The 25,641-nt window shown below is 43.8% G+C and overlaps 1 protein-coding gene across 2 annotated transcripts in view; it reads left to right on the forward strand.

The window, feature by feature from the left end:
• sh3rf1 (SH3 domain containing ring finger 1) overlaps positions 1-25,641 on the forward strand; it is a 77,884-nt gene that overhangs the window by 41,361 nt on the left and 10,882 nt on the right. For both annotated transcript variants that reach the window (XM_083767355.1, XM_083767354.1), the window contains exons 5-9: positions 56-382; positions 5,588-5,701; positions 12,394-12,518; positions 23,029-23,199; positions 24,977-25,242. In XM_083767355.1, coding sequence (XP_083623481.1) covers positions 56-382; positions 5,588-5,701; positions 12,394-12,518; positions 23,029-23,199; positions 24,977-25,242 — 1,003 coding nt within the window. The remainder of the gene's footprint in view (positions 1-55; positions 383-5,587; positions 5,702-12,393; positions 12,519-23,028; positions 23,200-24,976; positions 25,243-25,641) is intronic.

Consider the following 25,641-nt stretch of genomic DNA (forward strand, 5'->3'; position numbering starts at 1 on the left):
GCCCCATACTTCTCCCCTTCCTCTGTCATTCCCACCTCCTCTCTCTCTTCCACAGTTCAACTCAGCAGCCCGTCAGCTCATAGAGCTGGACAAGCCGTCGGACTCTGGCGGTGGGGGGGACCCAACAGTGGAGGGGGGCGCTTCCTCCTCGTCGGGGCCCCAGAGCAATGGCGGGGGCCAGCGTGCGACCGAGAAGAAGAACAGCAAGAAACGTCACTCCTTCACCTCACTCACCATGTCCCACAAGCCCTCGCTGGCGCCGCCGCCCCAGCGCCACTCCATGGAGATCAGTGGGCCCGTGCTCATCAGCTCCAGCAACCCCACGGCGGCCGCTCGCATTGGAGAGCTCACTGGGGGCCTCTCCTGCAGCGCTCCATCCCAGGTGAGGATGGATGCCACACACACTGCGTCAGCACTAGAGGAGGGAGAGATGCTGCATTGCAGCTATACTCCCCGATCCCCAAATGTTACCCTCTGCCAGCTGATGGACAACCACAAAATACCCTCAGAGTTGATCTTTTGGAAGTGCGGTGTGTGTGTTGAATCGGGTGTGTTTAGCCAAAGCCGTAAGGCCTGATTTGTAACTTGCACATAAAACTGGAAGGTCTACAAGTTCAAAACGCGTCCCAGCTTATCTCTGTTCTATTTCCCCGAAGTGAGGATTTTATCCATCGCTGCGAAGCAGTGGAGCCCCCTACACACACACACAGACACACACACACACGCACACACACAAACACTTTCTTCAACATTCGAGAGCAAAACACTTCCAGATTTGACACCAACTTGTTTGTTGGCCACGGTCCGTGCATCGCCCCTTGCAATCTTTCATGCATACCACCACTTCTCTCTCTGTTGATCAAGGCGTCTTGGGTGACGTGTTCCCCCTCTAGACCAGCTGACATGTCAACATCCTGTTTGGCTTGTGTCAGAGAAGTCACGCAACGCCGAAGCGGTATCCATATATCCCGCGACACTTCTTGTTTCTCTTGTTTTGAGTCGACATTCCAGCTCTCTCCCACTGTCAGCAATTACCCAGAGTCCCCCCCCCTCTCCCCTCCCTTAACCCCCCAATAACCTATCATAGCCAACAGGCCATCGCTCCATCCAAGCGTTTTGAAATCACGGATGCGTGACTCCACTCGCCTGCGAAAGAGGAGAGAGAGAGGGAAAAAAACACTCAACAGCTCGGGGCCCCGAGGTTTCCACAGCAACCCGTTAGAAAAGGCTATAGCTCCCAGCTGCTGTGTGACTGACTGACTGCCAGGCAAGAGGCACTAGAGTAGTGGTTCTCTCTCTCTCTCTCTCTCACTCTCACTCTCACACTCACTCTCACACTCACTCACTCACTCACTCACTCACTCACTCACTCACTTTCAGAAAACTGGAGGATTTAGAATATATCTTTTTTTAATTTTGAGGTCAGGCCTAAATGGGTTAAAACATATTCAAGATGTTCCGCAAAAAGAGAAGATGTGCAAGCTTGCTGTGAGCTTGTACATCGGGTACACGTTGCATGACAAAGTATGTAGGGGCTTAAAAACACAATACAAGCAAGCAATCCTGCCACGTCACAGCCTGCTCCCTGCAGTTTCTGCTGCTTGTCTTTTTGCATAAACGTCTCCCTGTACAGTATGTGCACCATTTATTATATTGTCTCTGTCGAGTGGAAACCTGATTATGTCCAAAACTGTTACTTTTCAGGAATCAAATTCAAGAGCACCAAAAACGCTGTAGTATGATCAAGTACGGTGTTAATTGTACGGTTTATTTTGTACGGTTTTTTGGTATGCAACGAACCAAGTACTAATCAAGGCATTACAGTGTAATGTTGTGACAGCGCATGCTGTATACGATGCCAGGCTTATCAGAGGCAGATGTGGGTTTGCGTTGCCCTCACATATCCTTTCTCCTCTTTTCCCCCTTCCATTCAGAAACCGCCTTATACTGTACGTTCAGACGGCTTTTCACAGACAACACTGCAATCATCACATAGTCCTGGTGTCTGCTTTCATCCGTGTCTGAGAGAGACAGTTTGTGTATTTACAGAACAAAAGGCTCTTTATTTCATGTTGTATTTGTCTTTACAACCCTCTCCGCCTTTCATATACCATCTGATTCATCCTCTGATTAAAAGATTTCTTTATCCTGCGGGCAAGAGAGAGACGACATAATCACGCCTTTAAAGACTCCAGACTTTGCCTGTTCTCGGCTAATTATTAACAAGGATACTGTTGGCGTTTAAGCCCTCACTCCCTCATGGCAGTAAGGTGATCCTCGCTCCAGTGAGGGCACCTACCTTACAATCCGTTTTGAGTTATAGACCGGCATGTTTTATAATAAGGGACAAAAGGACATGGTCTCCCTGGGCGCTGTACTGTAGTCACCGCTGCGGTCTCTCTTTTCCCATCTCCTCATCTGTACTCTCATGTTTCTTTTTCTTTAAAGTTAGCGGTACAAAACAACAATAAAAGAGAGCGGAGTGGCTGCCAAAAGGGTCAGAAAAGTCCCCTCCCTCCCAAGCCCCCCGTCCCCTTCTCTTGCGTTGTCTTGATGTTTTTCAATCATGTTTATTTCACTGCCGAAATTGGTCGTAAAAGTTAATGTGCCGAAACCGGCAGCCTCGCTCAAAAGAGAAACGATGTTCTACCCCTCACGATTATCCCTGTGAAGCTCTTTCTAGTTCTTCCATCTTCTTGTTCAGCGGTGGAATAAGTGAAAGTACAAAAGTCTTTGCAGCAGGGTGTATGTGTAAAGAATATAAGAGGTTTCTGCCCGACGGCAACAACGTGGTTCACATGTAGCAAAATCCCCAAATGACACAGGGAGATTAAACGGGTTAAAGACCTAGTGAAATGAAAAATGCGTTTTTCACACTTTTAGACTCGTATCCGTAGTCATCATATGGTCATAACTAACAATGGATACCAAAACAATGGGAACATTTTCATTTTTGTGTGATTTCTTTTTTTTATATATCAAAAGTCCATAAAATGTACTTTCTTTAATCGAAAACGTGATGCGTGATGATGTGTCGAGTGTCAAATGAATCTTGATTTAATTCACTTGTATTATTCCCATTGCTGTGTCGTCCTCCAAACACAGCTGATTACAGAACTACCGGTACTCCGTTTTTAATCTCATTCAAGATGACATCCAGACAGGGTATTACTCGTTTTAAACGTAATCATCATGTTAAAATATGTATCTGAAAACATTATAGGTTAGAAATAAGCCACAAGCGTTGCTGCCCGTGTCTGTCACACGTAACGAAGCTACGTCCCATAGCCTGGAGGGATGTGACGTTAAAAAACATACAGCTTTCTGTTTCAGAGTGAAACGTCAAAATATTTTTTTTCATGAATCTAGTGCTAACACCAGGGCCGGCTCCAGGATGAAATGACTAAGGTTGCAGTCGAAAATTTCGAGGGTGCAAACCAAGTGTTATTTTTATTTCATACATCTATTGCATTGTTAAATCTGGAGTTCTGGTCTCATCTTCAATGCAAGAACTAATGTTACCTTGAATTGCAATTGTAGACACTAGACGCCAGTTTGAATAGCCTACTAATGAAATAGTGTGCCTCGCGCAACACATTCCTTCACAGACATTACAGAAATAAAAGGAATAAAAATAATATTCTATTGCTTTCATTGATACACACCTGTGCATACGCCTGATTTCTAGGTGTGCAAAAGTTTTTTCCTACAAAAATAAATAAATATATATATATATATATATATATATATATATATATATATATAAAATAAAAACACACTTTTCACATGGGGGTGCAAGGAGGTCGGGTTAAGGGGGCAATGCACCCTTTTGCACCCGTGGCGCCGGGCCTGGCTAACGCACGTTTCCACACAGTGGTGGGTAGTTTTTGGCCTGTGGTTGGCAGCATGTCCAGTGTAGGTTGAAAGTGAGGTTGTAATGACTCACCTTGTGGGAAAGCTCTGTCAGGGCCAGTCATGCGTGCCGGGCAGGCAGACCCACAGTACCACACACACACACACACACACACACACACACACACACACACACACACACACACTTTGTGCCGAGAATTCCGACTAAACGAACATACATTTTTTTAATAATTACAAAATGAACTGAATTTAAACTAACTCAATGTGATGTCCTCTTTCCACCACACACACACACACACACACACACACACACACACACAGTACAGCGGGCAGGCGGACCCACAGCAACAGTACAGCACACAAGGGGATATTGTGTGTAGGACAGTGTGGCCTTGTTGCCAGGACAACACTGACTCAGTCAACACGTGGTGGTGGGGCCTTCGCTGGTGGCTGCTTTCTCCAACTCCTCCTCCGCAGAGAGAAGTCACCTTTCTTCACTTTTCTTTTCTTTTTTTTTGGGGGGGGGGGGGGGGGGGGGGGTAGGGATTAAAGTTTTCAGTTGTCACGACTTCAGTCATTTGGATTCCATAGAAGCCAGCAACATGTCTTCTATGGCAGCATGTTGCACAGCGAAAATTATTCAGTTATTATTTTAAGATTTGAGCATTTCTTTAGTGGTCAAAGTCAAACTAGTGATATGTTCAGAAGCATCTTCCATATAATCTTAATGTTCTCAGATATTTCATATATTCTCCTGGTTGGCAGTATGTAGTGTGTTAGAGAAGTCACCTTTCTCCACTTTACCTTTTGGGGGGGGGGGGGGGCAGGCCAGGCAAGCACACTCTTCAGCTGGACGGTCACCTGATCCCGCCTCGGAGCCAATCGCTGCACGGGGAACACGTGGTCACGGTCGAGTCGTCCGGGGGATTACACAGCCAGCCACACGTCGTGCTCTGAAAAGGAAAATAACTATTTCCCTACACAATGTCGTTTATAGCCCTGGGAAAGTGTGAAATTTTTGTTTGTCGCACTTCAAACTAGGTCATCTCATTTCCCCTTGTTACACTAACAGAGAGGAATATTTAATGGGAAAACATCTCTTAAGGCACATTCCTCTCCAGAGTAAAAGGCATAATAATGCTATTCTGCTTCTTTTGGGGAATACATTGTATTCATTTAAACCATCTTGCTGACTGTTAAATTGGCAATCTACAAGCTCACGAACGAGTTGCAACACTGGCTCGCAGCCACATGTAAATTCTGCTTCTACTAGTAAACTACTAGTGTAGTACTGTGATGAATCAATGTGATGCGCTAGGGAGGTGTAGGAGTAAAGTGCAGGGTTGTCCACGACCGTGTAGGCTAGGGGTTCCAATCCACCGCAGTGCATATGTCTTGCATCTATTCTATACCAACAGAATTGGCCCATGTTCGGGGAGGGAAGCCGGGTGGGGTGGGCAATGTTTGTCACTGCGCTAGTGAACCCTACGAGCTGTCAGCTGGGGGTTTTGAATGGATGGAGTATGTATTACAGAGGGCTATGTCCTCCCAGTGGGGGCTCCTCACTGGCAGGGGGAGCCAATAGGGTGCAATGGCACCCTGGCAACAGACGAGTGTGCCGAGAATTCCGACTAAACGAACATACATTTTTTTAATAATTACAAAATGAACTGAATTTAAACTAACTCAATGTGATGTCCTCTTTCCACCACAGGTACACATCTGCACAACTGGACTCATTGTGACTCCGCCCCCCAGCAGTCCTGTTACCACGGCAACGGTCTTCACATTCCCTTCGGAGACACAGGGCTATACGTCCATCCCAGTGGTAAGTGTGGACACAAAACCTCCTATCTCCAGTTTTCAACTTTTGTTATTTTTTTCGTCACTTAACCGATTCTGACCTGAGATCAGATTCTAAAAATGTCTTCTACATCCTGACGGTTTTCCTGTCAGTCGTTCTTCGATTTAAAAAAAATAGCAGACCTACAAGCTCGTAACGCGCCACTCGGTGGCGCGCTATGAGCTTGTAGATCTGCTATTTTTCAATAGCTAAAGCATGACATAATGCTAACACCAAAAGCCCTACTTAGTCGTACAACACATTGCAATGTGATGCGTTGTGTGATCTTTTAGATCTGCTATTTTCACTATTTCTGAAACTCCCGTTACATTTCCTGGAAAAGTAATGGTTTTTGGACATGCAAGGTTTCCACTCACCAGCAACCATATTGCGTTTACCAGCATACAAATAATGGAACTGCCATTAAAAAGCTGCAACCTGTAACTTTTATGTCCAAACCTGATTCAAAGCCGGCATGAGAGACAACATCTCTACTGCTGAGCTAAAACTGAATGACCGCTTGCCCAGTGGAGATGGTGCTTACTCATTTTCAACCAGTATGTATCCTACCAGACACCAGGGTCTAAATGTTTCAATGGAAGAGAAGGGAGACCACCTTCAACCACTGTAGATGTACTAGTTAATATTTTATTAACATACTTTACCATCCAGTTATATTGCATTACAATTCACAATTTACAATGTAGGCTAGACAGCTACGTCGCTATTGCAACACCCACAACAGCATCTTACACACTACATTCACACACACTCACACGGGCAGTGACGTCACACAGTTACCCTTCGCAGTGTTGCAACGCTATCTCCTCCTATCGCGCCCATCGACCACACTCAACACCACCCGCCAACAAATGTTCATTGCAGTGCCACCAAAGATGCCTCCCGTCCACACTCACGGCGGCAATGCATTTGTTTACTACAAACATTATCGCCCCAAGCACCCACACCCCCGGAACACTGTTGCCCTTTCACCACGCTAAATTCACCAGGTCTAATGCCATTCAACACACACTACGACTCGCTTACAATTCGCGAACCTGGCAACTACTACTCCGTCTTTTAGCTCTGCCTCTCAGCCTGTGCTGCTCTGATCTGAGTTTCCCTGTCAGTCCTGTCCACTGTCCGGACTCCGCAGGAGAAAAAAACGAGGCAGGAGAGGAACTTTCGCCTCACGATTTTGCTTATTCCTTCTAAATCTCTGTATATAAAATATCGCTCTCTCAGCGAATCTCTTAGTTACATAAACATTGTTCTTTGACAGTTTTTGGTTTGTGCCAAACTATTACAATTACACCGTTCGAATTCGCCATTTCGCCTGCCAGCCATACTGCCGAGTACATTTGATTGCGCACACACACACACACGCACGCCTGGAAGCCACGATCTCTCTCTCTCTCTCGCCACGCACGCACACACACACACACACACACAGGAATAGCCGTGCAGCCTATACACGGCGGCAGCGAGACAGGACGTTATAATCTTGAGTCTCATTAAATAACTGTCTTTCTCCGCACGCGCACGTGCGCACACAACATTATTAGGCTACCAATATGTGAGTAGCCTACAGGGATTTACCCACGGAATGAATATATAATCATTAAGGCTGCGTTAATGGCATTAATCAATTGCGTTAATTAATTGCGTTAAAATATTTAACGCAATTAACGCATGTTAGTGTTCCCCCTAACATGCGCCCGTGCGCGCGGCTCAGGAACGTCCAGAGCATAACAAATCTGTCACTGTGTAGCACACAGTCATGATTGAACAACACCAGAGAGATAGCTTGTGTATTGTAGTTTGGTTGCAAAGTGGTTTGATTCTGTAACTCTGTTGCGTTACTTTGTCTGCCTAGCAAAGCCCCATTAGGCTACACTGCACACACACACACACACACACACACACACACACACACACACACACACACACACTACTAGTGTTAGCTATCAGCGCGCTGCAAGAATCACTCGGGTCCGTCGCAACTTGTGGACATTTTGAAAATGCCATTAATGTTTGTCCGGCTGGTTTCGTTTTGTCCTACACGATTACGTGAATCAGCATGGCTGCGCCTGCAGTAGGCTATTACCAAAACAAACACATGGTACTTTTGTGTCGCACATGGAAAGCAACTGAAAACGACCATGGATATATTAAAGACAGTTCCCCTGTGCTGCTGTGCACCGCGGAGATAATGCGCAACTCCAGGTACGAACCAAAACACTGACTGAAGCTGATTCACGACTATAACTATCTCCAGACTAGTCCTGCAGTCCCGCAATGAAGGAGAGACAATCTCGCCTCTCACTACAGTCCACTACAATGCCATTCTAGCCTTAAAACCTACATTTATATGTTATTCAATAATTACTTTAGCGCAAAATATAGGCTTTTCTAAACCAAGCCCTGTTTCCAAAAATGCTTATGTGCCATTATTGTATTTTGTGAATTTCAATTAACTATAGTCTACAGTTTAACCCATTGCTTCTCAGCTATTTTAATTTCAAGGACCCCCAAATTAAATTGATAGAAAGTAGCCTAGGCCATTTTATTATGATTTTCATCTCTGGACTGGGACTCCAGTCTCCATTCATCCATCCATCCATCTTCAACCGCTTATCCCTAGTCGGGTCGCGGGGGCAACAGCTCCACCAGAGTGTTCCAGACTTCCCTCTCCAGAGCAACATTAGTGACTTCCTCCTGGGGGACTGCAGTCTACATGGCCAAAAGCCAGTGTTGATTTAACTCAAAGTGTAGGCTAGGCCTACAAATGCTCACATCACATCATGTCTATACTAAATGCATTAGAAAACAAAAATCATTCAAAAACAAATGTATATCCGCTTTCTGTCATTTATATTTCCATTTCCACAACAATAAACAGGAAAACATGGCATATTTTGGACATAGTTCGAATGGTGATTAATCATGATTAAATTAATTTTGAAGCTGTGATTAATTTGATTAAATTTTTTAATCATTTGACAGCCCTAATAATCATCTATACCAGGGCTGCCCACACTTCTTTTTACTTCAGAGCTACTTTCAAAACCACCAGCTCATATACCCACCAAATAAAACTATCATCCCATTGCTGAAAATAGTTACAAAATGTAATTGAGGAGCCTTTCATAGGCTGACTTCTATAGGTTTTGAAAGGTACCTTTCATTTTTTTATTCTTTATTTACCCAGGGAAGTAGCTGAGCACAGGTGCTCATTTTCAGCAACGCCCTGCACATCGAAACACGCACACACACACACACACACACACACACACACACACTCACACACACACACACACACACACACACAATGTCATGTCAAAGGTACCTCTGGACGCCACACCTCTGATGGGTGGGGTTTAGTCTTAAGGGGTGTGTTTCTTTCACCCACTGTAATACAATAAATGGACGGTAGGTGGCAGTAGTACAGAGGCCAGAGAACTATAACACAAACGCACATGGAATGGGAAATAGAGGGGGGGAAATGGAAATGGTAGGGTTTTTATTTTTGGTATTTTACTTTGCTACTGATGATTGTACGCAACAATAAGTATTGCATTGTGTGTTTGAGCTGACAGGCCCTTTTTGATGTCAATCAATCAAGTCATCTCAGGTCATCTCAAGCGGCAGATGCAACAATCGTTTTTTATATTAAAATTATATATATTTTTAGGGCCATGTCATGTGGTCTAACTGCAAAGCCTTTGTCATCTATACTGGTAGATCCTGATCTACCTTTTGGGCACCGCTTAACGTCAGATCAGCGGTTTTGTCGGCCAGCGCCAAAAATGCTCCCCGACAGCATAATCGGAGCAAATACCGGGCAGTGTGTATGAGCCATAACGTGTTGACTACACTACACTACACTAATAAGGACACATAATAATAACTAATAACCCATCCGTTACTACATGTGGAGTCAACTCCCGCAATTTCCTTCTTCCCATAGTGCGCGGCAAAGTAACTCTGGGATGAGCGGCCGCGAAATTCTAGTAATATAAAAGGGTCGGTTTGGGACAAAACATTTCTGGTAGACCACACCAATGCAACTCATTGCAACTCAATGAGTTGCATTGGTGTGGTTTACTTAAAAATCAGACCTGTCTGAAGTGAGTGGTGCAACAGCACCCCCTGTTGGTACCCTAAACATACTGTAGGGACATACAGACATAGGGATGGACATAGGGACATTGCTGTTCCTTGGAGTGGTTGCACCACTCAAAAACAGCTTTGTCCAACTCGACCCTGGTTCCGTTTTATATCATTAATATACTCTATCATGCAGATATACTAGTTATAATTTATAAACATACTCTACGATCTATAATTATATGGAATTCACATACTCTACCATAGATATGTACTAGTTATATTGTATTAACATTCTCTACCGTCCAGGTTGGTTTTATTCATCAAGTTCTGGATTGCAGCTTTATACCAAAAGAAGAAGTATACCCTTTAGAAACAAAGTTTGGCGTTGTCAGCTCAGTTGCTCCTCATGTAATGGGGATAAAAAGTTGCACAATGTCTTTGGCTGTCTCTGAAAATAGCTTGTTAGCAATGTCAGAATTCATCAAGTTAATGGCTCAGTCACTGGCAGGCTAAATTTGGTGTGAATGATAAATTCAGACACTGCGAACATAGATTTAGTTTTTATAGCAAAAAACGAAGGCAAGTTTCTCTGATTAAGAGAAAGTGTGTGCGTGCGTGCGTGCGTGCGTGTGTATGTGTGTGTGTGTGGGGGGGGGGAAGGGGGCAATGCGGCGCTCCTGAATGAACAGGAATGTGTACACAAAAGGTTGGGCTCTCCGCTTCACTTGGGAACCTCTACTTGATGTTTTTGTACAGATGATTCCTCTGCCCTGCAGGCAATCTAATTATCTCAGCTCAGGCGTCATCGCTGAACCGAAACACACACACACACACACACACACACACACACACACACACACACACACACTCTGTGTTGGCAGTCTCCTCCCCCACTGCGTTATGGAAGCTGTCCTCTGGTTGGAAACGTGGTAGGTTTGGGTGTTATGTCCTGCCTACTGTATGTCTCTTATTTGGGGTTTTAGCACTTAAGGGTACAAAAATGGTCCCATTCCATCTCCATGTCAGTGGTGTGTGTATTTGTATTACTATACTTGTGAGGGTCAAATGTCCCCACAAGTATAGTTGTGTTTTTGTATGGTTTCATTAGATTTGGGGAGTTAGGCTTACAGTTAGGAAAGGATTCAGGTCAGGGTTAGAAATGTAGGGCTTGGAGGGCCAATGGCCTAGTGGTTGAGGTGCATACAGGCTCTAATGCAGCCTGACAGCAAGTCGCGGGTTCAATTTCCGAGCCCGACTGCCTTTGCTGTGTGTCACTCCCCATCTCTCTCTCTCTCTCTCCTGTTTCCTAGTAATGTGTGTTGCACTACCTGAGAGAGTGGAAAAGCTAGGGCAGTGGCTTAAACATTCTCCATGCGCTCCAAGAGCACAGGGAAACGGATGGAGCAGAAGTTTGGATTGAGCTACTATAGCGGTCCACGCCACTCATTTTGAGCCTCCTCTCCCAGCCGCATTCCTCTGGCGCCTGCCTGTGATGACGGCGGAAACCCCGCTGATCGCCCAGAGGGGGAATCCGCCAGCGGCGGAACGGCACCACGCTTTGCGGGTACCGCTCAGTCGAACGTCAACAGACGTTAGGTTTTCATATGGTACCAATTAAGAAAAAACACTGCCAACTGCATTTGATATCCAACCGCGAGGTCTCCTAGCAACAAACAAACAAGCATGCAAGCTAGCATAGCAGGAGATGAGAGTCCCCCAGGTTTCTCACAGAGAGGCGAGTTGGGGACAAGAGTCACCGCGCACTTCCCCTCTTGTCAGCGAGGCAGAATGGAAGAGGCCATGATGACAGATGATCCGTTTTTCTTTTCATGCTCGCCATCGGGTTTCGATCCTTTACATAACACCTTTGTATCGGCTTCGGTGAAGGCTTCTCTTTGTACCCCGTGGCCTGACAGAAATCCAATGATTGATTGTTGTGTAAATGTAAAGCCGGCTTTATTCTTTAGTTGCGTGCGTGCCGCCATGCCAGTGTCGCACAACCAGAAATGGCAGATCTATAAGCTCTGTGAGCTTGTAGACGCTACACACGACGCAACAATGTATAGCAAGTCACTCGTTCCTGGATGGTGGAAGTGTTTCTCTATGGAGAATAACATTGAGTTTCTTTCAATCGTCTCATATAAGCATTGTGGTCCAAAATGAAACAAACTGTCTCTGCGATATTGTCGGGGGTGCCGGGTGGGGGTGGTTCTGTATAATAACTCTTGTTTCCCATCATGCACCTGTACACAGTGTGAAGCTCAACAGCGCCACTTTGTCACCTGTTGGTACCCTAAACATAGGGACAGACTGCACCCTATGATTGCACCACTCAAAAATATACTACTTCAGATTGCTCGCCATCAGTTGATCATTATCCATATGAGTCAAACCGACGGGATCATTTGTTTATTTTTATAACATAGTTCTAAGTCTATGGGAATTCAGAATTCGGGGGACACGAACCAGGTAGGATGTGTAAATTACGTCAGACTTCATTTCGTCATCTTGTAACTTTTTCTTTGTTTTAACTCTTTCCTTTTTTCCCTTCATTTTTTTTACAGGACGCTCTCCCGCCGCCCCCGCCGCCGCCCCCGCAGTCCTCCTCCGGCGCCGCGTCCTCATTGGCCGCCGGGCAGAGGCCCTCCCCCAGCACGAGCGACCAAAGTGGTAGACAAAGGCCCACAGTGTGAGTTACAGGAAAACAAAAGATACGAAAGAACAAAATGTGCTTCTTCTCTCTCCTACACTCTCCAACAACACACAACAACAACACTCTCATTAGCGATGCCGTGAGATGTCACATGTGGTTTCCTCAAACTCCCCCCCTCCCCCCCGGGGCTTAACTCATATTCGCCTGCCCCCCGCCACCCGTGCTCCCCTTCCTCCAAGCTGTCAGAATGTGTGTGTGCTCTCTCTTTCACCCCTGAACCCCTGACCCTCTCACCCTTCCCCTCATTACTCCTGTAAGTCCACACGTCACACACACACACACACACACACACACGAACACACCTGATGAAAATTGGATCCGCACTCTTGTGTGTTCCATGTTCCTGGACCTCTTCTGTCTGTCGTGATTTTTCTCAACTAGTCATTTCAGAGTGCGAGTGCGTGTGCGTGTGCGTGTGTGTGTGTGTGTGTGTGTGTGTACAGCTCTAGGAACAGACTTTTCATGTGACATACAGAAACTGAAATAAGGTCCTATACAAATGAATATCATAGCAACTTTACTGTAACGATGCTCTTCTCTCTGGGGTTGCTGCTGTCCCATTTAAAGAAACAGTGTCAAATGTATACTCGGGAATGTACAAATGTTACATTTCTACATTCTCTGAATCAATTTGCTATTTGCTACGTATGCTTGTGTGGGGATTCCTGTGTGTCTCTGCATTTTAACTGGGAAAGCATCTGTGTCAATTTAGATTTTAGCTACAGTATATAAATTATAAATGGCAACATACGTTTTTCAGAAAATTCAGTGGTTCTCAAAAATATCAGATATACAAGCTCACAATGCGTCACTTTGTGCCACGCTGCATGCTTGTACATCTTTTTTTTCTTCTTTATTTAAAAGTATTTTTTCATATTTTAACAAATCTTCTCTTCCCTGGCACAAAACATTTTTAGATGGGGATCCGTGATCAAATACGTGTATATCCTTTTGGGGGACCTTGACATGAACATGTTTGAGACCTAGTGATTTAGAAGGCATTTGTAGAATCGGACTTAGGTCTTTATTGGCTTAATCATCAAGTAAAGCCACAGCACAATGTAATAGAATACACTACTTTTCCCAAAGGTTACAAGTTATGGACAAAAGACAACAGAGTGAATAGAACGGTGCACAGTAAAAAAACAAAAAAAACCTCAGTGTTCATTTAACTCAGACGATGGCACAAGAATAATAGCACTAATGTAGGAACCCTGAGGTTGGAGTAGCCAAGGGGTTCAGCTCGGTGCGAGAGGAACCCGGTGACGTTTCCAGTCGATCGCCCTCGCTTAATAGCGGGAGCCACAGTGCTGTGATAGCAGTCTCTGCACCAATAATACAGTCTGACGCTCTCATTTTCAGCTTTCTGGAGCGAGACGTTAGCTCTGTGTACGGGCTGCTCCCACGTGGTGTCTCCCCTTAACTAGTGATAATGATCTCTGAGTCTGTAGCAGCCTTTCTCCCATCGTCAGTAGGCCCTGTCAGTGTTAATGAACTCTGAGTCTGTAGCAGCCTTTCTCTCATCGTCAGTAGGCCCTGTCAGTGTTAATGAACTCTGAGTCTGTAGCAGCCTTTCTCCCATCGTCAGTAGGCCCTGTCAGTGTTAATGAACTCTGAGTCTGTAGCAGCCTTTCTCCCATCGTCAGTAGGCCCTGTCAGTGTTAATGAACTCTGAGTCTGTAGCAGCCTTTCTCCCATCGTCAGTAGGCCCTGTCAGTGTTAATGAACTCTGAGTCTGTAGCAGCCTTTCTCCCATCGTCAGTAGGCCCTGTCAGTGTTAATGAACTCTGAGTCTGTAGCAGCCTTTCTCTCATCGTCAGTAGGCCCTGTCAGTGTTAATGAACTCTGAGTCTGTAGCAGCCTTTCTCCCATCGTCAGTAGGCCCTGTCACAATTTATATGTAATCGCCTAATCGCAACTATTTGAGATATTATTGAGGTAACATTTTATAATCGCGACAGACCTAATCGTCTACTCTCATCACAAGTCACACGCTTTTATTGTTGATCAATTGAGTCTGTACAAAATACAAATCGTCATACGCCTCACCGTTGTGTGCGTTTCAGCCCAAGCCAGACGCAGGTGTCTGAGAAACATGGTTAAATATTACTTATTGTTCTTATCTTTGTTTGAAGCGTAACACGGTTCCATCGGCTTCCGAGCTCCTTCCTGGGCACATAACTTGTTTGCGGCGATGCCATCAGTAAAGCTGAAGAGCACACTTTGTTGAAGTTATTTCCATCACCTGTGTACAATTACACCCACGATTGCATGATGTCAGTATTAAGAGCAGATTCAAAGATAATCCTTTGTTATCGAGGGGGCATGGTGGTAGTGCACAGTTGGTAGTGCTGTCGCCTCACAGCTAGAAGGTCCTGGGTTTGATTCCCGCTTGGGACGCTATGGGTGCTGGTGGCGTGTTTCCTCCCCCGCGTCATCAGTGCCCATACCCGAGGTGGGGTTGGTGGAAGGGCCCTTCTGTGTGGAGTTTGCATGTTCTCCCCGTGTCCCCTACGTGTCCCTTACATGCAGTAATCCTGGTCTCTAAACTGCCTCCCCCTGGCCAGCCGGGTCGCCTGATGGAGGGGAAAGGAACTGGTTGGAATAACGTGTTCCTTCCACGCGCGACGTCCAACCAGGGAAACTCCACCTGTCAGGTGTAAAGGAGCAACTTGGACACCGTCAAGTCCGTTGCTCTCCCCATGTTGGCGGAGGGTGTGTAGAGCCCAGGATCACATTAGATAATTGACACTGGGGTGAAAAATGGGCTACAAAATTGTGGGATAAAAATAAAGTATAAAAAAAGAAGAAGATAATCCTTTGTTTAACAAGGAATTCATGCATTTGGTACATTTTAGTGCATCAAAATAGGAGCTCTGGGGTGCCGGAGTTGTCTGATCGCTTTTACTCTGAAAGCCATGAACCGGAAACACTTTCCTAAAAAAGTTGACTTTACAAAGTGACCTCACATCCCGATCGTTTTAATTTATACGATATATGATCCAAAAAGCGTTCATATTTTGCGGGAGAGACGGATGAGGAGCAGAAATGAAGCGCCAGCATATCGATCCATTCATCACCACGGAGAGCGACCCTGGATTAGGAGATACGAGTCATTCTTTCCGCCGCGCTAACATGCGAGTCAATGACAAGCTAATAGTTGCACAGAGCGTTAGCATACGGAAAGCGAAAAGCGAAATGCCAAAAAAAGAAAATAGGAAAAATTCTGAATATTCTTATCTCGCCCCGTATCATTAGGACGTCACCATGACGTCCGCAGACGTCCAAGGCACTAATCTTTTCTGAATCCTTATGACGTTTAGGGACGTTTTATGTAATAATTGTGTTAAAGACTGGGCACCTGAGAAGTCTGAGCAATGTGAAAAGTTCTCTCCGAAATGTGAAAAAGTAAAGGATAAAAGTATGCTTTGGAAATTGGTCTGAATCAATGAATGATTTGAACATGCATGGTACATCATTATCAGACCAAAATGTCTATTGTTTATGCCCTAATGGCTATCCACAGGATTTGTAGCAATTGTTTAAAATGTGGGCCTTTAAAAGTCAAATGTCCAAGCATGTTCACATACTTTACCTTTTATTTCAGACCATTTTCCAATAAAAAAAAAGTTTTGGGGAAATAACCAATTTAACAGGTGCTTCTCAGGTGCACACTCGTCCAGTTACCATGTTGTCGATTTGCCCTGACGGCAAGAAATACAGTTTTGTTCTGACCGCCAACAGAATTGTTGCGTTGGTGTCTGCTCGGTAGTAAAAATGTCATCCTCAGACCAGCTAATTTGACTTTATATTTTAGTACATTTTGTAATGAAATTAGGCAATATAGCATGGGTTATGGCATTAACATTTGTGATCTCAGATCATCTCACAGTAATGGTAGCCGACAGTGCATGCAGCATGCCTGATGCCTACTGCATACACTTAACTGCATACAAGCTCACAACAACATTGTTTATTTTCAGAGAGATCTGGTATAGAGGGAAAAGGGGAGAGGGGGCAGAGTATAGAATCATGGAAGACCCCAGTCAACAATAGGGTTTAAATAAGAGACATGCTTTATTTAGCGACTTGGCACAAATTGGCACAAATTCAGTGTTAGGTTAAATTGGTTCTCCTTGTGTATACTAGTAGTTTACCTGTTGTCAACTACTAGCTGCTTTGATCGCACACGCACACGCGCGCGCGCACACCACACACACACACACACACACACACACACACACACAGGTTTTATTATTATATTTGTGAGGACATCAACATTTCAGGACGGCGATTTTGTGAATGCATCCGTTAAGCCTAAAGCAAAAAACAAAATAGCACATCTAATAAGCTTACAACGTGTAACGAATGCCACGTGTTGTGAGCTTGTAGACTCTAGGCATAAATCCAACCCCTAAATCTAACATCTAAATCCTCATCCTAACCCCTACATCTTTTCCTAATTGTAAGCCTTACCGTAACAATTTTTTCCCTTCTCTTTACATAAAACAACCGTTTCTCTTGTGAGGACCATGAAATTGTCACACAATGTATATTCCTATTCCTCAGGAGGTAGAGCGGCCAATTCCGAAGGTTCCCAGAATCCCAGTTCGAATGGGTGGATGTAATGCACAATCATTGTAAAGTGCCTTGTATAAATGCACCATTCCCCATTATACCCTTTACTAGCAGCAGCATACCAGGCCAAATTTCTGCGATCGATGGTCCGGTGTATAATGCGTCACTGGTGCTACGATGATAATCATCAGATCGTTATTTCACGGCTCCCAGCACGTTCAAAGTAATGGGAAATGTCATTGTTTGTGTTAACAGAAACTCATTTGTAAGCTCCCCTTTTCTGAACAAATAACTCCACACTTTTTGGGGTTAAAGCACAGGGCATCAATCACCATCTGCTAGTCGCTGTGCAGACAGTTTAGTGAAAAATTGCTTTATTACCAGCCTCTCTTTGGAAGCTTGCCAACCCATGTTGTCCTGACAAGTCAAGTCCTCCCTTTCTTTTTTGGTGCTATAGACAGCTATGTGTGTCCCTGGGTCTGTCCCTGGGTCTGTCCGAGCATGAAAATAGCGTTATTGCATTTGTTCACCACCAAGTGTCACTGTTGCACAGCCTAACATACAGACAAACAGGCCAGGGAGGAGGGCTAGTACAGTACAGTACAGTACAGTACAGTACAGCACCACTCACTTCAGACGGGTCTGATTTTTCTCACACATTGACTATGGATGCAACAGTCTAACTAGTCATTAGTCAATTTAATTGATTCGTTAACACACATGATGTATGTATATAATATTAAAAATCACACCTGTGTGAAGTAAGAGGCGCTCTTATCATCGTACATCTCATTCCGGCCAATCAGAAACGTGCAGATATGCTACTTTTGATACTTGTGTGTGACGCTGTAGTATGATCAAGTAGGGCGTTAATTTACGAAAGAATACAAAAAGTTCGAATATGGAGATAAGAGTTTTCTGCCTGACAGTGTGTGTGTGTGTGTGTGTGTGTGTGTGTGTGTGTGTGTGTGTGTGTGTGTGTGTGTGTTCAAGGAGTTTCCCCTTTGCCGTTAGCAACAGCAAAGTACAAAGGTGGCGCCAGGGATCCAACGGCTGACAACCCTTCCGTTTTTCTCCAGGTTTTCTAACTTAATTCGATCTCCCAGGGAGCCCCTGTGATCTGACTTCCCCTGTTAATTTACATCTCTTAGCCATTCATTTCTAGTTAATTACAGCGTACAAGGGAACCATGGGGAGGCTCAGCCCGGCTAATGTGCACAGAATTACCCCACCATGTGACACCAGGCCTTGAGCCGGTGTTGAACTCGACTCAACATCTCAAACCCCCCCCCCCCCCCCCCCCGCCCCTGTCTTCTAGCCAGTGGTGGAGGAAGTGCTCAGTGTTAAAAAAAAATACTCAATGTAGGCGTTTAGCAGACGCTCTTAATCCAGAACAATTTACAGGAAGCAAGGTAAACACGAGGTAATGCATAGAGATCGTTATCTAGGATAATAGGTAAACCAGGAACCTATTATCAGTCTAAACCAGAGGTTCTCAAACCTTAGTTTATCGTGTCAAGGACCCCCAAATTGAGATGTATTTGGCGGCAAGCTAATAGAAACGGCAGGCTTTCTATTCCTGGAAAGTTAGCATGCTATAATGGAAGCCATTGTTCTCACGTTAATAAAAACCTAAATAAAAAACTTAAATCTTGTTTGAAAAAATAAAATAAAATCTGTCTAACTACGATGGCACGGGTATGCCACATCCCTCCTATGAGACAGAGTAGATTTTTTGTTTGCAATTTTTATCATGAACAATAGTGAAGACCAATTATATGAAGATAGGTTGAAAATGGGTGAATTCATCTTTTAATTTTTTTTTTTTTTTTTTTAAATAGCACATAGTACAAAATAAATATAAATATTTACAAGCTATTTTTGAATAGCCTACGTATAAGAGGTTAATAATATGATTGTGTGTTTTGGAACCACTGGTCTAAACAGTATAATATAAAAAATCTATAATCTGCACATTAAAATTATACAAACTATAAGACAGGTCTACAAATGAACCTGGCCTCTGACTAAATAACATACCATCTAAATTGCATTTTAATCTTTGCATAAGCCTGCAACGTCTTCAAATTCCAGGAAATAGTTCCCAATGCATTTTTCCCATAGACATTTCAAAACGTATTTATTTAAAGACCTTATAAGTGTCGTACAAAGCCAACTCTTGTCGTGACAAATCATGACAACAAACACAATATTTTGGACCAAACAAATAATTACAAAGAAGAAAAACAACAAAAATAGTGTTGTAACCTGCCGTTTTCTTCTTCTTTCAAATTATTTGTTCAGCCCGAATTTTTTTCATGATTTGTCATGACAAGAGTTGGCTTTGTCCACGGCGTCCACGGGTCTCTCGAGGGGGCGGGACTGTGACGCTCTATAAGCAATAATATGTCCAATATTTGTTTTTGGTATTCAGACAGCCAGCAATGGGTAGAACGATCTCCAAAAAGATTTGTCTCTGATCTGCATTCAAAGATTTTGCTAGAATATTTGTCATTGGTATATTTGCCTGTATGCTTCCTGATTGATTAGTCATTGCGACTGGCTTTTTTTCAACCAATGACAAAGCTTCTAGGAACATCTTTGAATGCAGATTGCGTCCCCTAGATGTGTCACAGAGACTACATTTTTTTTGTGGAGCGTTCTACCCATTGCTGCCTGTGTGAATACCAGAAGAGAAAGGCATTCAAATTTTGCCATTATTGCTTATAGCAGCTTTAAGCAAAGTGCAATAGTATTGGCATCAAAATATGCTCAAAGAAGTCAAAGTAGTCATTGTGAAAAATGTCCATTTCAGAATCATGTATATATATTGTGTTATTTGATTCTAATTATTGATCATTATTTTATACTTAATTTGTCATTTGAAAATAGCCAATCTACAAGCTCAAAGCGCATCACGATGCCCTGTGAGTTTGTAGATCTGCTATTTTCAAAACCTTTACAAGATTGCTGTTGAAATTGTACTCAAGTACAGTACTTGAATTACTTTACATCTCTGCTTTCAGCTACACCACCAGCTTCTTCTAATACAAGCCTTAAATTAAAAACATCAGTATCGTGTTTCCATGGACTTCAGTATGTTCCCACTAATTCAGCGACATAATTTAAATTTTGGCAAGCTTGTTCTCATAAACTGATAACATCTGTTATGTCAGATGAATACGTCTATACATAAAGCCTTCCTTGTCAGCACAGTATGTGTTGAAAAGTTGAGATTTTTCTTTCTTTCTGCGAGCCACTTTAACAATAATGCAAGCAAAACACTATTCATTTAATAGAAATTGAAAAGTTGCTGCAAGTTTGGGTGAATTGTTCGGTGTCGATTTAACAAAATCACACGTGTGAAATGAGCGGTGCAACTGTACAGTGTGGGGGAATGTGCCCCGGTTCCCGGCGAGCAGCCCCACGTCCCAAATGGTGGAGAAATGACAGGTGGCCGACACTGGCCGACACTGGCACAACAATTGAGTTTATATATATATATATATATATATATATATATATAATATATATATAATTTTCCCTCTGCTTTCCAATTGGCCTCCTAGCGCCTCCTGGCGGTCTTCACTTTGAAAACCACTGACCTACAGCAATTGTTCTCAAAACGTAGTTAAAATAGCATCAACATCGGTCTAACTGCTAACCCGTTGTAGATCTGCTATTTTAAAAATCACTGGACTACTAACGGTACAGTGTGATTTCTCTGCCTGTAGTGATGCAATGTACCTCGAGAAATGGAAGAATCCTATCCGAGCCTAGGTTTGACTCACCACTACTGCAGGAATGCAGCCGTGCACAGGTCGCCCCCGCTCTGACACACAGCTGTAAGCAGGCTGCACTGGGCCAGCTCATTCCTCTGCACCGTCTCATTATTCTGGTTCAAACGGTGGGAGTTGTGCTGATGGCAAAAGTAAAAGTATGGCATCCAAGTTGTTCTCAGCGGTGGTGAACATGTTTCTTAACATGTCTCTAAGGCATGCTTATCTGCTATTATTGCCTATTATTCCAGAAGACAGCCGATCAATAAGCTCACCATGTAGATTGTGAGCTTATACATCGGCTATTTTTTGGCAGGGAGATATGGTGCAGTGGGCAAAGCGGATGCAAACTAGTATAGACCCCTGGGGGACAATTTTTTTCTTTTACAGTCCTTTTAAGTTTACAACAAATCAATGTTTACATTTCCACAAATCACAGAGAAATGTAAGGAGAAATCACACTGAAAATGGATGTACCTTTGCTTGCAATCAACACCAATAATCCAAAGCCTGAGATTCCTGCAGAGTTTGCTAGTTCTGTCTGGGGTTTTTTTCCACCTGCACAGCAGTGTCGTGTGCCTTAGCACAACATGTTTTTAACCCCCATTTCCGTTTTGTCATGGCTCTGCTTGGTTCGGTTACTGTAAAAGCATCACTAGCCCTGGCTGGCACGCAAACATATCTGCTGTACAGGCCAGCTTTTCAAAGGGTGCTCGGTGCTGCTGGGATGATTTCATTTAATCATGCAGAATGACACACGGTACTGTAGGTGCACAACAATACCACGGTAATGGAATAATAATAATGGAAAACCACTCCACGATGATCCTGTACTGTACAAACCAAACCATATTCTGCCCTGGTCCAGGAAGTCATGTCACTGAAGTAAATTGTCTTTAAATTGATTAATATGAGAAACCGGCTAAAGTAGCTGCATGCCCGAAGTGTTTTGAGCTTGCAGATCTGCTACTTTTGATACAAAAAGTGGAAATAAGAGTTCGACAGCAACGAAATATTGGAGCCATTCTTCACAAATCACATACAGTATGTTCAGAACATTCTGACATTGAAATGGTCTTTTTCCAGACAAATAAGGAGGAAATGTTATCACAGACCTGTCTATGTTGGCACCACACTCTCGCGACTTGTGAGATCTAGCAGCACTTATCACAGGACTAGAATCGGAATCAGTTTTATTTGTCACATCACAGTTTTACTGGTGTAAAGTGGGTGGAATTCTCCCTTCTTTTTTTTTTTGCATGCTCCATTGTTTTGTAGTATTCCGTGAGAAGAGGAATACTACAGAGTGAGTGAGAGTATTGTATTGTTTAAGCATGGTATACATAATTATATGTACAATGCTGGCATCATATCTCATGCAGGTGTATACATGAATATTTGTGAAACATTAGCCTTATGCAGGTGTGTGTGGGTGAAACATTGCAGCACGTACAATGTTTCTTAAAGTGCTGTTTCAAGGACCAGTTTGTGCAGTATGGGAAGGTTAAAAATAAATATAGCACGTTTCACTTGATCTGACGTTGAGTGATTGGACTTGCATACCATTTCGTACTATCTACTTATCTTACCCAAAATATCAAGGCTTTTTCCACTCACTCGTGCTACTCAGACAGCCGGAGTTATGCCGGTAACCTAAAGTTCTGCAGTGTAAAGAAAAAACCTGTCCTAGTCTCGGGCCAGCAGCAATATTATGGACACTGGACAGATGACCCACTTGTTTCCTCGTCCCTCCAAGGACTCAGCCAGGGCTGATTTAGTGTGGGTCTCTCTCGGATGACCATGGACACTCACTCTCTCTCCAGGAAGATCTCTAGAGGGGAGAGGGTGACAGATCTAGTAGCTGGTGACAGCGGGATCCTTGGCAGCATTGTGACACCGTGCACAGCATGAATCACTTGACTTGCACAGGGAGGGGAGTTCAGCAGTCTAGGTGCTCCGTATACAAAGCAAATTCATTTATCCCTTTTGTAAGCCTGTACAAATGTGGGTCTATTTAATACAGGTCCATTTGGTTACATTTGTAACAGTCTAGAGGGTTTAGTGGTTAAATGAATGTGAACAAACTGTTCTCGTGCTGATGTGTGTGTGTGTGTGTGTTCTCTGTGCAGCTATGTGGCCATGTTCCCGTACACGCCCCGCAAGGATGACGAGCTGGAGCTGAGGAAGGGAGAGATGTTCCTGGTGCTGGAACGTTGTCAGGACGGCTGGTTCAAGGGCACCTCCATGCACACGGGCAAGATAGGAGTGTTCCCCGGGAACTACATGAGCCCCGTCAGCAGGTCAGCATACCAACCTCTTATCTCTGTGTTCTAACTTTTTGTGGGGGGGGGGGGGGGTTTCTTCGTAAATCAACGCCACACTGGCCTACTTGATCATACTACTGCATCATACAAAATAATCAAAATCTGCAGATCCGCAAGCTCGAAATGCGTAGCGGAGCAAAGTGACACTTTTTTAGCTGGTCGATCTGCTACTTTTTCTGTTTTTGAATTTGAATCCTGAAAAGTAACAGTTTTGGACACAGACGATATACAGTAGTACACACACACACACACACACACACACACACAGCAGCAGGCTGTAAATACTTTGCTCATTATCTTTATTGCATTATTGCTCTTCATTGTGCATTCCACCCTACTTTGTATAATTCCTCCTCTTCTTCAGTCTTCAGTTCCAAATTTGCATTTCCACCATTGTTGATTTTCCAAGCTGGCATGGAAGCCTGGTTTTATCTAGCATCAGTATTATAATGACTCAAATATTAAATAATCTGCATATCAGCACCACCACCTCAGGACAATGTGGTACTGCAGCTAAAACTGCTTTCAAAGTCCAGTGACAAGGACTGGTTATATCAGAGTGGTGATTGAGACTCATGTTATTTGTGCTTTAAGCTTTCCTAACATAATTACACGCACACACGCACGCACACACACACACACACACACACACACACAGTTGATGTCAGGCAGAAAACTATATATATATATATATATATATATATATATATATATATTTTTTATATATACCGTATTAACCATACAACTAGTATTGCCATTACAAAGCTGTCCCATTGTAATTGCTATAGCCACTTTGTCCACTTGACTAAACTTGTCACTTACAGTAAGCTGCAAAAACAACATGGCCAGCGAATTGATAATAATTAAGCTCTATAACTCAGTTTACTGACATATCTATGAACAATTGTGAACGTTGTGACGTGTCGCACCGCATAATGACACGTCACCCAGGTCAAACAGGACGAGAGATAACGCCAGGGCTCCACTGGGCGCGTCTGCGTCGCGTCTCCGTCAGCGTCGGGAATGTTCCCTTTTAATCAATGGAGGGTGGCTCCACTGCCCGCGTTGCGTTGCATTGTGCTGCGTTTGGTGACTCAAAAATTGCCCCGGTTCGTTTTTTGACACACGCACGCGTCGCATCCAGTCATGTATAAAAGAATGTTGCTGATGCACAGTTTTCAAAAGGCTGCGGTGGAGCACCTCTAGCGTGACGTTGACGTTGTCATGACGCGAGCAGGACGCGACGGAGACGCAACCCGCCCGGTGGAGCCCTGGCGTAACATAACATAAGACCTTCTTTTATAAGCAGGACAGCAGTTAAAAGTTAAAATGTTAAAATACATATAGCTATAGTGTGTGAATCTATTTTTTTTTTACAGTCTATGGTGTGAACAAACACTATACTATAGTGTTTTATCTAGCAATGATTACTATCAGAATATAGTGCTTTAATCTTTTAACAAAACTTTTTGTTTTAACAAATAAATATCACTTACCCTTTACCTTTTTACAATTACAGCGAGGGCAATAATGTACTCAGTCAAAAGAAAGACAGAATTATATGAACAAAATATACAACAATATTCACCCTTATACAGGACAAAATATATAATAAGAGTACACCCAGTAAGCATGTCAGATTGTGTCCTGTAAGATGTACTGTAAGATCCAAGCATGTCTGATGAGGACATTCTTGGAAACATGGACATCATAGTTTCGCTGACATAAACTGATATACGTTACCGCCCCTTAGGACGGCGTCGGGGAGCACCCAGCCCAAAGTGCCGCTGAGCCTGTGCACCCAGGCTGGCCGAGGAGTGACCATCGTCAGCCCCTCCGCCATCGTTCCGGGGCCCGGGGACTTCAACAAGCCCCTCCCTCCCCCTGTGGCGGCCGGCCCCCTGCCTGGCGCCGCCGTGGTCACCGCAGCCCAGACGGCCACGGGGCAGCAGCCTAAAGTCCTGATGCATGTCAACTCCCAGATGACCGTCAACCAGGCTCGCAACGCTGTCAGGACAGGTAGGACACTGGATGTATTCCTGTGGCCCATAATTCTGAGACTCTAGGAATCTTGGATTCCCCCCCCCCCCTACACACACACACTTTGAGAACCACTGATCTATTCAGATTTACTCTTATGATACTGTATTTTATTGCATTAAAAGCTACAATGCTGGACTTATTTTGAAACGGTCTGTGTGGTAAGCTAAAAGGATCCATTTAAGCCTATAACTACAATAGAAATGTGTTCATATTTTACAGAAGGGTACCAACGGCAGTCGCAAGTTCATGATGTCATTTGTCCATGTGTGGTCCAGCAATATAATTTTTTTAACCTAAACATAACATTTAATATGTTTAATAAGTTTATCAAAACAAGATTTTAAATGTTAGCACATTAGCATTCCTACATACATT

Source organism: Protomyctophum parallelum, assembly GCF_964188405.1.
Source record: "Protomyctophum parallelum genome assembly, chromosome: 6".
Lineage (NCBI taxonomy): Eukaryota > Metazoa > Chordata > Actinopteri > Myctophiformes > Myctophidae > Protomyctophum > Protomyctophum parallelum.